The sequence below is a fragment of the Amblyomma americanum genome, chromosome 8, assembly GCF_052857255.1.
Source record: "Amblyomma americanum isolate KBUSLIRL-KWMA chromosome 8, ASM5285725v1, whole genome shotgun sequence".
NCBI classification, from domain to species: domain Eukaryota; kingdom Metazoa; phylum Arthropoda; class Arachnida; order Ixodida; family Ixodidae; genus Amblyomma; species Amblyomma americanum.
Genome location: NC_135504.1, coordinates 21769716 through 21782183, shown reverse-complemented (window position 1 = coordinate 21782183; position 12468 = coordinate 21769716). Strand labels below are relative to the sequence as shown.

At 49.9% G+C, this 12468-nt stretch overlaps 1 protein-coding gene across 2 annotated transcripts in view; it reads right to left on the bottom strand.

The window, feature by feature from the left end:
- Positions 1 to 12468, bottom strand: part of LOC144101080 (uncharacterized) — a 17637-nt gene extending 5169 nt beyond the window's left edge. Inside the window, exons 1-6 of one of the 2 annotated variants that reach the window (XM_077634085.1) lie at positions 12241 to 12468; positions 8124 to 8265; positions 6857 to 6940; positions 5297 to 5416; positions 3045 to 3178; positions 802 to 2237 (exon numbers count right to left, since the gene is read on the bottom strand). In XM_077634085.1, the coding sequence (XP_077490211.1) occupies positions 802 to 2237; positions 3045 to 3178; positions 5297 to 5416; positions 6857 to 6940; positions 8124 to 8258 (1909 nt within the window). In that variant the 5' untranslated portion in view covers positions 8259 to 8265; positions 12241 to 12468. Of the gene's footprint in view, positions 1 to 801; positions 2238 to 3044; positions 3179 to 5296; positions 5417 to 6856; positions 6941 to 8123; positions 8271 to 12240 lie in introns of both variants that reach the window. The other variant, XM_077634086.1, reaches the window with a different exon arrangement.

Genomic DNA, 12468 nt, shown 5'->3' with positions numbered 1-12468 from the left:
GGAAAGGAGGATGGTGGGAGTGAAAGAAGAAAGACATGAGGTAATTTCAACCACCTGGGGATCTTTAATGTGCACTGACATCACACAGCACAGGGCATTACCGTTGAAAGTGGGATAAACCTCAACGCTAGTTTTTGTCAGCCAAGTTAGTACATTACTGATGTGCCAGTGCATACAACGAGAACAGACCCGAGTGTAAACTGCACTGACGACTGCGATCAAGGAAGAAAGGAACACTGCTGTGTTAGGTCATTACGCTAACTTCTCACCCTATTTAGTCCTTTATTTCATAGAGTGCAAGGCTTTTGTGTTCCGAAGACATTATGTCGGAAAAAAGTAATATACCTGTGTTACAGAGGCGTTTTCAACGACATTTCAGTTGACCGTCAGTTGAACTGAAAGGCAGTTAGTGATGTTACACGGCAACACTAACTGCCATTGAAATCTCGATGACTGTTGGACTGAGATCGGTGATTCCAGTTGAACGGTCAACTGACAAGAAGCCGACCAACGGACTGAAAATCTTCCCCCTCCCTGGGTAATCTTGGCTACGAACCGACATGGTTACGTAATTTCAACTCCAAAGCAAAAAAATATGCAAAAAGAATTGTCACTGTAAGAAAGAATATATGCACGACGGTCGTTTGCTACAAACAAAAAAATTTTATAAACTGCTTATTATTTTCAATTCGCTCTAGATGCGAGGTCACGTGGTTAGGGGTGCTAACTGAACTGAACGCAAAGTGTTCGTTTAACAGCAGGCAAATTCAATTGAGTTCAACGGCATTTCTTCTCGCTTACCTAAGTCGCTGGACCACTGGTACCGCCTGAGGTCTTCCTCCGAAATGCTGGAATAGTAGCTCTCATCCTCGTCGTCCATGTCAGCGGGCCTCGTGCTGGATGACAGGGAACGTATGAAAACGGTGCGGGGCGACGGCTGCGGGGAAGGGCTGCGGGAAGAACCCCGAACCTCTTGGTAGATGTGCAGGGACGAGTCGTCCACCGAGTCCTTGCTGATTTTTCTGGGGTACGACGGCTCGGGATTTGAAGGTCTTCTCTCTGGAGGATTGCTGTCGTCGCAACCCGAAGGATTCGAGAACGTTCTGTGTAGCGACGGAGTATTGTCGCCTTCGATTATTTCGGCATACTCCGAGCTGGGTGCTTGCATCTGTCCTGGGCTGTTGCTGCCATTGCGGCCAGCGTGCGCCATGGGCCGTTTTAGCGAGGGCGGTTGGACGTTGTTGACCTCGGCGTATTCTCGGTTTGGAATCATTGCGTCGATCTGGTCTGTTCTGAGACTCGTGCTGTGGTTATCTGTACGGTATTCGTCACCGGTCTTTGGGGCCGGTGATGGTGGCATGTGGTCTTCGTAGACCCCTGCGTACTCTCGGTTGAACATCATGGCGATGTTACTTCTCGGCATCGGACTGGGATGTGGCCTCGATGGAAAATCGGGGGCTAAGTTATCCTGACTGTCCGAATCATGCCTCTTTCGCGCTGGCTCCCCTGGTCTGTCGGTCCTCGACCCTCCAGCGGTCTGATAAGTTGGGTTGACGTCGAGGATCGCAGTGATGCGATGTTCAGCCACGCGCTTCGATGACGACGAGTCGAGCCTGCTTTGCACCTTCGGCATTGCATCAACCCTTAACTTGGCCGATCCCGTGGAACCTTGTTTCTGGTGTGACGGACTCTTTGGGCCGGATTGTCTCGGTGGCAACTCCATCGCTCGAACGGAACCGATAGAATCTTGCTTCTGGTGAGACGCGCTTTTCGTTTCCTGGGAGGCCCGCTTTGAGTCCGGGGTCTGGGCTGGGCTGGAGGCCGAGTTGTGCTTCCGATTCGACGCACCTTTACTGCAGCTCTTCGAAGACTTGTCGCGGTTCCAGTGGAAGCCCGGAAGACCTCTCTTGTGCGCCATGAAGCTGAACGAGCGAGCCCTTCTGAGCATGCCGCACGACTTGTCCTTTTTCTTGTGGGAACAGGGATGGCCCTTGCCGAAAACGTTGCTCTCGTCCGTTGGCGCTGCTTCGGAATCGTGCGCCGTCAGCTTGGCCTCCGATATCTGCTGGTAGATGGCGCCTTCGCTCGAAGGCCGCCGATCGGAGCTTTCTGCGGTGGGGGCGACGTTTTCCAGGCTGACGTTCTCGTAGATGATGAGGCTGGACGTCCTCTGGCTGCGTTCGGCGCGTCTCGACCGTCGTCTTTCGCTGTCGGCGGGCGACTTGGCGTTGCATATCCTGCGAAAGCGCGGCGTAGTGCCCCTATAGTAACACTCGTGAAACACAGCTGCGTCAAAGCCAAGCAGAGTTACTGTTTTTCGGACGCATTGACCTTCGCGCTACACTGAGCTGTATAGTTGTAGGAATCTTGCTCAGCACTGATAGCAAACTAGCCCAGTTAATGCCCCGTTCACAATAAAATGCGGTGTCGGCGTAGTGAGCGAAAAATCGCGGTCATATATCTCTGGCAGGTGGTCCCCAGAGAGCAACCTAGCTAGAAACAAGTGGACCACCTAGGTCACGTGACCTTGCGGCGCCATCACAACTTGTCCACCGCATAGTGAGCAAACTGCCCACCGTAGCAGCTGACAATTAAATTAATGATTGGTCGCTCGGGAAGAGCAAGCTGGGTCGCATAATTGGCCCACCGCTGGGAGCACCTGCCATCGCAAGGTAGTGGCGCATCGCTGCACCACTGCTCCAAAAGGGTTATGAGGACTCCCAGGGAACTATGAATATAAAGCAGAGAATGACCTTCTGCATATATGGGAATTAATCCGTATACGCTGTCGAGTCATACCTTTAAGGCGGAGCTTAAGTGTGCCCTGGATATATTTTTTTTTATTTAGCTACACGTATGCTTATGAAACATCCACTTGCGCGAAAGCGCATGTTCCCCGAATCTGGGATAGTCAACGCATACATTACTTGCTTTATACTCAATATCTGACCGCGAGCTCGTGCGTAGTTCCGGTGGGTTGCATAAATTATAGTGCCTCGGGCGGGTTTGCAGACCGTGAAAGCGCTCCTAAATCCGCCACTCACTCTGCTCGCTGCATCCTCACGAGCGTGGGTGCGTTGTCCAGCTGCACCTCGAAGGGCCACGAGACCTCGCTGATCTGGATGGCCGCCTGCAGCGCCGCCACCCACACCTGCCGAGTCTCCCAGTCGTCGGCCGCCTGCGTCACGCAGTCGCTGCGCGGTACGTATGCTGTGCGGGGAAGTGCACGGGGAAATAGACTCCGAGAACAGTGCGCGGCGACTCGGCGAACTTTTCACCGAGCCTTCGAGCTAATGCTGGACCGTAGAACGATTGCATTGTTTCCATCTACAGCCTTTAATCGACCCCGATAAATGCAGAGGCCTTGGCGTAATGACCTATGATGGAGGCGCAGGCTGTATTAGTTGTCACCTAAATGTACGAACGGATTTCCGGCACCGTGTGAACGTTTCTATAGGAGAAAGGGATTCCGAAGAACACCGCAGCAAGAGCTTTCATGCTTCAGTGTATGCCGAAACTTCAGAAAGCCGCGGTGGCTCAGTGGTTAGGGCGCTCGACTACTGATCCGGAGTTCCCGGGTTCGAACCCGACCGCGGCGGCTGCGTTTTTATGGAGGAAAAACGCTAAGGCGCCCTTGTGCTGTGCGATGTCAGTGCACGTGAAAGATCCCCAGGTGGTCGAAATTATTCCGGAGCCCTCCACTACGGCACCTCTTTCCTCCTTTCTTCTTTCACTCCCTCCTTTATCCCTTCCCTTACGGCGCGGTTCAGGTGTCCAAAGATATATGAGACAGATACTGCGCCATTTCCTTTCCCCAAAAAAACGAATTATTATTTAAAAAAAATTTCTTTTTCGATACCAAATGTTTATTTCACTTCACTATTCAGAATAATCCTTCTATTAGTGGAAATATTTTTCTCAACACCGACTATTGAGCAATTCTACATTGTAGGACACCAGACCTCCCCCTATCTTCCTGTCCCCTCACCTCTTTCATTTCTCCATTCTGCCTGCTACCCTTTATCTCCGCTGCCCCAGCTCAGGTGCTTCAGTATCGATGGCAGATGCCGGGGCTAGCAAAAATCTTTTCCTTCCTTTTTACTATTATAATAAAACCAAAACCACTTACTACTAATACACGAGGCAGATTAGTTACCTGTTACGTGTTGTAGAACTTCGAACATTTGACATCGACTTTAAAACCACATTTTTCATCACGCGCGGTGGTTTAATTACGACAGAAATTATTTGCTTTTCTTGCAGAATCACAAAGTAGTTCATGGGGTCGAATTTCAAAAATTGCGTTCAGAGAAAAATGGCGTCTCTGAATGCACACGACACAACCCATGCACAAAATCTATAGACCCCCTAGAGCCTACGCTAGCGGGCGCAAGCCTTCATACAGAAAAAAATAGTTATAGTACGCAACGAAGCAATGTCCTATGTAGGACGCTATATATCATATATGGGTTAAAGCTCCGAAAGTTATTCTTCAGTGAATGGTTTCGGCGAAAAATGACCAGAGTTTGGTTGGTGTTGTATCGGCCTGCATGCAAGTTTTGAATTCTCAACAGAACCGGCGCACGACACTAGGACGCTAATGCAGGGAGGTGTTTGGAGGAACTTTATCGCCGAACGCGTAGCATACCCAGCAGTTCTGGAGAAAAGCATATTTGAAACAGAATGAGTTTATGAGCGCAACTTTTCATATATTGTAAGCTTTCGCTATAACAATCAATATATCCGCACAACTCCCGTCGGCAGGCTTGCATTTTTTTTTGCTGTAAACGTTTTTGTAGCGACAGCTACATTACGGTAGCATTTGGAGCCTTCAGCGTGACGGTGGCACGTGGCCAGCCACGTGGTGCGGAGCAGCTGCTGCTGGCGCGGCGCGCCGGCGAAACCGAGCTGCAACAGCTGTGCGCATGCGCCGTGTCAAGTGGGACGAAGATGAAGAAGGAACGCCCAGCCAAACGGAGCGGCGAAAGACTGACTTCGCAATTCAACTGAGCGAGTTCCACTCGGCCAGCTGTAGCTATCGCGTCACTCCAGCTTCAACCAGAGCTAAACCACCGCCATTTTTTTATATCGTTAAAAGCGTTCTCCGTTGGTTTTCTATTGCAGCCCTTAACTGCTCGATTCGAGCGATGGAAACAATATGAAAAGAAAGATTTTGCTACATATCGCAAGAATGAAGCATTAACTTCAATATTTCCATACGAGTACCTTACAGTTTTGCAGTGTTCAAAATTTTTTTGTCCAAGAATGTTCGACATGTTAGGGCGGGCGAACTTACGAGGTGTATGACGTCTGAGCGGGTGATGACCTCCATGGCGTAGGTGTTCTTGGAGCCGTGCGATGGCCTTACTGCTTGCACCAAACCGAAGTCCACCAGGCCCTTGCACGTGCCCAGTGACTGCACAGTTAGTAGTATTGTTGGCGTAGGTTCTTGAGATCAGCGCCGTAACACTTGAAACCAACGGTTTAAGCCAGGGTTTGATTTATAAGGACGAAGCGGGCAGTGGGGGGGTCGCCGCGAGCGAGAAATTTTACTTAACAAAACCAATTACAACCCCGCTTTGTTTTTGACGAGAAATTCGAAAGAATACGCGGTTCGAATGGGACCGCCCCCTACAAGAGTAACCCGTAAACCCGCCCGATTTAAAGGACTGTAGACACCTAATTTTAGTTGCGTGTTTTCTTCTTTCGAATGATGCCTTAGGCATTGGAATACACTGAACACGGCGTGGCATTCGCCTTCGACCGCTGAATAATTTATGCCTGCATATCTTTCATGCTTGTTCGGTTCCGGTTTCATCAACCGAACGATGGCTGTGAGGCACCAAAAAACACGCAATATAAACGCTGATACGTAATTTCAATTCTCTACAGCGCTTGGACCAGTCCGTTTCGAGAGTTGGAATGACAACAAGCGACGCATCGGCAGTTAGATTACCGTTTTCTCATGCCTCACGTGACCTAACGGTCAACTAAATGCTCTTCACATCATCGGTTAGCTGACGAAATTGAAACAGCACCAAGAACAAATGCCATTATAAATTATTGAGCTGTCGTAGGCGAATATCAAGCGCGGATCCATGTATATTAATGTCTAACGCCTTATTTGAAAAGACGAAAACAGGAAAGCAAAAATTTGGTGTCTACATTCCTTGAAGAGTTCGTTTACGCGCAGTAAAATGCAGCACCATTGTCGTTTGACGCCTCCGTCTACCTCGATATCTATCTTCGAGACCCTTGTGCACGTGCCTCCCACGGCATGAACCTCGCACACACAATTTAGGATCGTGCAATGCCCCGCAATACAAGAAACTGGCACCGGTGCGTTCAACACTCATTCGGCTTGCTGGCACCCCGAACAAAACCCCACACAACACAACCGCAGTATACTTAAGGTGCCTCGATGCCCAACCTACTAAGGCACTCTAACAGTACCCCAGTACTATCCCAAAAGAGGCGCCAAAAGTGAAAAAAAAAGTTTATTCTCCCCTTTCCCGCTCCTTTTTCTACCCTTGCTTTGTGACCGGCGCATACCGCATCAATGGACCGCCAGTTCTGATTGGAAAAAGCGCCGAGTGTCTGAATTCATGTTGAGCGCGGAAGCGCCCGAACGTACACTCTAAACAAAACGAGTAAAAAAAGGGAGTAAAACTGTCATCTAGCGCACACCCCTTTATAAAACGGTGTGCGCTGAAGGACAGTTTACTCCCTTTTTACTCCCATATAGGTGTATTTGTGTAGACTATACCGAATGCGAAAGTGGTCCACGTACAGAGGTAGCCGCGGTTCTCATTAGATCGCTCATAGACCGCCTCAGAGCAGAGTAGATGTGACTCACGTTGTAATCGGACTGCGACTTGAAGAACAGCAACGACCGGCCGTCCAGCACGAACCAGTACTTGCGCCAAAACCACTTGAGGTTCTGCAGGAGCACGGCACACGAAACAAGCACGGGTTATGCCCCGACAGCAGCTTCGCTAATTCCTTTAAGGAAAGGTCTCATGGTTCGGGAACCATTGGCCTTTAAGAAGATGCAATAGATTCCCCTTGGCTTCCACATCGTGACATGGCAAAGCCGCCATCTTCGCATGCCCTTCCTCGCAGTTATGCAGCACGCGCTCAAAATCAATAATAATAATAATAATAATAATTGGTTTTTGGGGAAAGGAAATGGCACAGTATCTGTCTCATATATCGCTGGACACCTGAACAGCGCCGTAAGAGAAGGGATAAAGGAGGTTGTGAGAGAAGAAAGCAAGAAAGAGGTGCCGTAGTGGAGGGCTCCGGAATAATTTCGACCACCTGTGGATCTTTAACGTGCACTGACATCACACAGCACACGGGCGCCTTAGCGTTTTTCCTCGATAAAAAAGCAAGCCGCCGCGGTCGGGCTCGAACCCGGGAACTCCGGAACAAACCCGACCGCGGCGGCTGCGTTTTTATGGAGGCGAAACGCTAAGGCGCCCGTGTGCTCTGCGGTGTCAGTGCACGTTAAAGATCCACAGGTGGTCGAAATTCTCGCCATATTTGGGAAGAGGCAATGCGAGCGTGAGCAGAGGCAGCTCATTAAAGCGTCCATCGCTCGCAAGGCGTTTCACAGCGATAGCTGTCAAAGGCACGTTTCCCGGGTCTGCGGCGTCGCCTCCGTAAAAAAGGAGAAACGAGATGTTGGCCTAACTGCGCTAAATCGTCCGGCATTTTTCTGTTTTTTTTTACATTTCTCTGCGCCGACGGTGAACACCGGAGACCGTTGACTGTCCCTCGGTCTTCCCACCTCACAACTGTGCCGATTTCAGCAGTGCAGCTAAGTTCTGCTTAAGTGAGTGGGTGTTTTTGATCGGATGTAGGCGGCTGGGCGGTACGATTCGCGGCAGATTGATAGGGATAAGACCCAACCGCCCTGGCCACCACCCGCTGTCAGGTGTGTGGAGCCTACCCTGACATTACACACACACACACATACTGGACCTGTTCACGCGCACCAACCATGTTTTGCCCAACCGCCACACTGCCGAGCAGCAGTCTAAACCCATATACACCTGAACCAGAGGTCCGAATCCGGGACGCTTCGCCGTCTGCTTTGAAAAGACGAAGCTTGGTCTCACCAGCTTGGCCGTCCTCTTGCGGAGGTATCCCTCCATCTTGGGCGGGCCCGAGTGAGACTCCCGGAACTGCACCCGGGCGCGGATGCTCAGCGAATCCCGCATCTGGACGCCTACCTCAGGCTCGCTGGCCGCCATCTTGAAACTGCGCTGGCCAAAGGACGAATAATTTGCCTCGCGCACAGCTACCAGATCGAAGGCTAAGCGCTCTCTTTGATTTGTTTTCTTTGTAAATTTAATCGTTGAGAGGACCAACGGAAAGGAAAACGGGTATACCACGGTCGCATCACCGTTTCGTAAACTGCACCCCGTTATTGGTTTCAACATCCGCGGCGGCGGTGCAAAGCGTAATGCGGATGGCTTAACCAGGGGCCGCCGTGTTGATGAACCAGGACTGCTGTGAATGTTAGCGGATTTAGTTAACCCTCTTATCGCCACCGACTCCGATGACTATCATGACGTAATCATGATGGCGACTACGTCATGGACAAAGACAGGACAAAGAGTATGCCTGGACGAGCAAAAGCATTGAAAAATGAAATCTCCGGTAGTAGTACAAGGCAGTACAAATTATGAGCAATGGACAATAAAAAGTAGACATCGCCAAAAATAATGAGAGAAAGGAAAAACGCAATCGAGCTGTCATACACAGCAATGTACTCCGTTGAGCCTCGTTATAAGAGAAATCTAAGGGGCCCGGCGATTACTTCGTTATAGCCGTAGCTTCGTTATAGCCCGTGTTGACCGAGCTTCCAAGGCAAATCGTCATTCCTTCGTTAAATCCATTATTTCGTTATAAGCCGCTTCGTTGTAACGATGTTCGGCTGTATATATCGACAACAAATGAAGCGCGAACGTAAGAACAAAAGTGCCAACATAGAAACGCAAACAGTAAAGAAATACAAGTGAGGCTGATTAACACTTTTAAAGGACAATCTCCGCGCCTTCGAAGCGCAGTTAACTTACACCAGTATTGAACTTCCCCTGGCTAAGATCTGTTCCATTGCTTTACTGTTCATGTTGTAATAGTCGTGTTCGTAATTTAATTTGTTTCTAACAGTATACACATGACTTCAACATCCTAAGAACTCTTTGGGCGATACTCCGCTTTGGGCGATGTTTTGGGCCGGACATATCGATCTTGAAGCGCATGCTGCCTCGTGCACAACACCACTGCTTGTGTTGCCCCCTTTGTTTGCGGCTACTCTCGACTTAACTTTCGACTTCAATTTAGGCATTGCTTCGATGCATTTACAGTTACAAGAAAAATGCGCGGCCAATACGAGCCACATCGTCTGACGTCCAATTACCGTCCAAAATTTTCAGGCAAGTTTGCTGCGTTAGATTTAGACAAGAGAATAATTATCAACACCTACTTGAGCAGATACCTCAGGGGCCCTCACCAAATTGAGGTATCTGTAATAAAAATTATAATCTCGTGCTTGTACACAAAATACGAACAATGGCAGTGCGCAGTCATGCGCACGTCTGCTTACAGCGCTTGACGGCGACGTTTCCCTTGCTCGCTGAACCAGAAAGCAGGGGTTTCGGATGGCGAGCCATTGCGCGAGCGTCACATTGAACTTGCCCGCCGGCATCCGCCGCGTACTGCGAGCATCGCTGTCGATATCAGGCGCGCAAGAGAGCCGACGGACACGTCATTCGGTGCGCTCGCTTCGGCGTTCGCCGCGACCACCGCAGCAGCCTTCCGGCGGGAAGCGGATGCTGTGTCCTGTGGTGCGACGCTGACAGTCGGGTGAATTGGCATTACCTTGCGCACGGGGGTGCAATGCACTGATATCAAGCATGATCAGACGTTCCAACTCAAGAACGAAGCGGCAGTTATGCCCCTAAAAGGCCGCCCTCCAGCCTATGGCGACGACCGATTGTCTTTAGTCACGGTTAATCCGCTAATCCGTCGATAATCACCTGCCGATGTCTTGCGATGTGATGCTACAAGGTGAGAGGGGATTGATCACGACGTCACGAGAACCTTTAGATGCCATTGGGTTTAGGGCCTCTTTTGAGGTGCATATAAAAATGCTCCTCAATGATACCTTTGTCGTAACGTTCGCAAGCTCCCAGAGGCTTTCCAGCCGCTTGTTTCCCTTGTATTTGCAAGAAGCCTATATCTACCTGCCCCCTCTCTAGCATGCACCTCAAAGAAGCGGCATTTCTTGAGTTGCATCCGTCTGAAGCTTGCGCTACCCGCCGCGGTGGCTCGGTAGGTATCTGACGTACTGCTACTGATCTCAAGGTCGCGGGTTCGAATCCCAACCGCAGCGACCGCGTTTCGATGAAGGTGAAAAGGGATAACGTCGCTGTGGCGATGTCAGTGCACGTTCAAGAACTCCAGGTGGTCGAAACGAATCCGTTGCCCTCCACTACAGCCACGCATTTCCTCTCTCTCCTTTTCTCGCCTTCCTTAATTAGTCCTTTCACCCACGGCTCCGTTGAGGTGTACACCGCGAGTGAGACAGATACAGCGTCTTCTCTGTCCTCGAAACCGAAGCTTTTGAAAATATTGCCCTCGTCATTTTGATACGTCGCACGTCGATAGTCTTGTTGGCCGGCACATGTTGTCCGGCCCAGCGCAGAACTTTCCTTTTTCTTGATTTGCGGCCAGTCTGACGTCATCGTGCTTGGCTACTTTCTTTTTTAATCTGCTTTTTCGGTGATGCATCGTGAACACATGCAGTCATCCTTTGTACAAGAAGAAAACCAAACCCTGACGACGTTGTTTTCAGTGCCGGAAAGGAGTAAAACAGGCTTATAGAATTGCAAGACTTTTGCAGGAACGCAGCGAGAAGATGACGACTTCTGTTTTCCAAAGTCCTTTACCGATGCATACTTTTTCACAGTTGCTCCGGTTTTGCTTGCATGCTTAAATGTTGTGCACGGTGTGTTTTTATACCGCGCATGAGACGTGTGTAAGCCGGTTTGTGAGTGGACACGTGAATTGTCTGTTACGATCCATGCATCTCGTTGTCTCATGACGCCGTCATCTTTTCCATGTCATGCGCATTCTCCTCTCCGTTTCCATCCCTCCCCTCTCCCGACCTCTATGCATTTTCTCTCTCTCTCTCTCTCTCTCTCTCTCCTCTTCTTGTGGATGGCTGACATAAACACGTACACCAACTGGAACGACCAACGCGCAATCGTTCAAAGCACGAGTTTGGCGCCACTATATTGCGGCAGTGGTTACACGCCAACGTAGGCAAAACACTATACGTCGACGCACTCGGACCTGCGTCGGACAGTTCAGCATGTCTTGGTGGCTGTAGCTTTCATAAAGATTCCGGATACAACTTTTTAAACCTTCGTACAGACTCAAAATCGAACAGCTCTGCTCTGTACCGATAGCAGCTGCTTCGCGCGCTAACAAAATTCGAATGTTTAAAAGAAGAAGAAGCCATAAAAGCTGCGCGATACGTGACGTTTAGACGACAAATGTCACTGCCGTCGTCTGTCCTAAAGGAGTCTCTCATTTCTCACTTTCTAGCTCTGCGAGTTGTTGCACACGTTTAGCCATCGGGATAAGCGCGCCATTTCTTCATTCTATTCAGCGACGCGTTGTGTGTTCAGGCATCGTACCGAATGTCGTCTGGACACCTAGCAAAGAGTTTCTAAGAGGGCACTAGGCTTCCCATCACCCTATTGTATCCAATAGCGACCTCTCTGTATCTATGTATATCTAACGACGACAAGGGGTTGTCTAAGCTTAGGCATCACTAATACAATCAAAACATTTTTTTTTATTTCCCTTTTCTTCAAGGACATGAATGGGAACATTAATGGTGATAGAATTAACATTGAACATGACGCTAACCTCCTTTCGAACTTATGATGGCACGCTACAAGCGTATAGCTCGTCGACCTCCCGCATTATGAGTGCGCGACATGTACAGTCTGTATCGGGAATTTAGACTAAAACCCACAGGATTTGTTTTTAGTTCATGTTGTCCCCCTCAGCATCGCTACAAATCTCCAGCAGGCGAGTAGAATTCTCTCCGAAAGTTGTGCGCAAACAGGAGCATGGGAACACAGCTCTCCCATGGGCTCTTTACTTTCGGCGAAGGCTGTACGCAAGTGCGGGAGGCATATGCTTGGTCGAACTTACCGCTTTTGTTCAGTCTATCGCATGTCGGTATCCTTCGCACACAGCGCCACGTCCACCTGACGCGGCGAAAACCGGAGACGCAGCAGCCTATGTGATTTGGATGCGAGCACACCAGCGCTGCCTCATTTCGGTAAACCGCGCGATGCCGAGTACACACATCCACGCCCTGCCGCTACGCAGTCGCCAGACGGAACAAAAGTTTTCGGGCGGACGCGCTCAGGAGCCGCC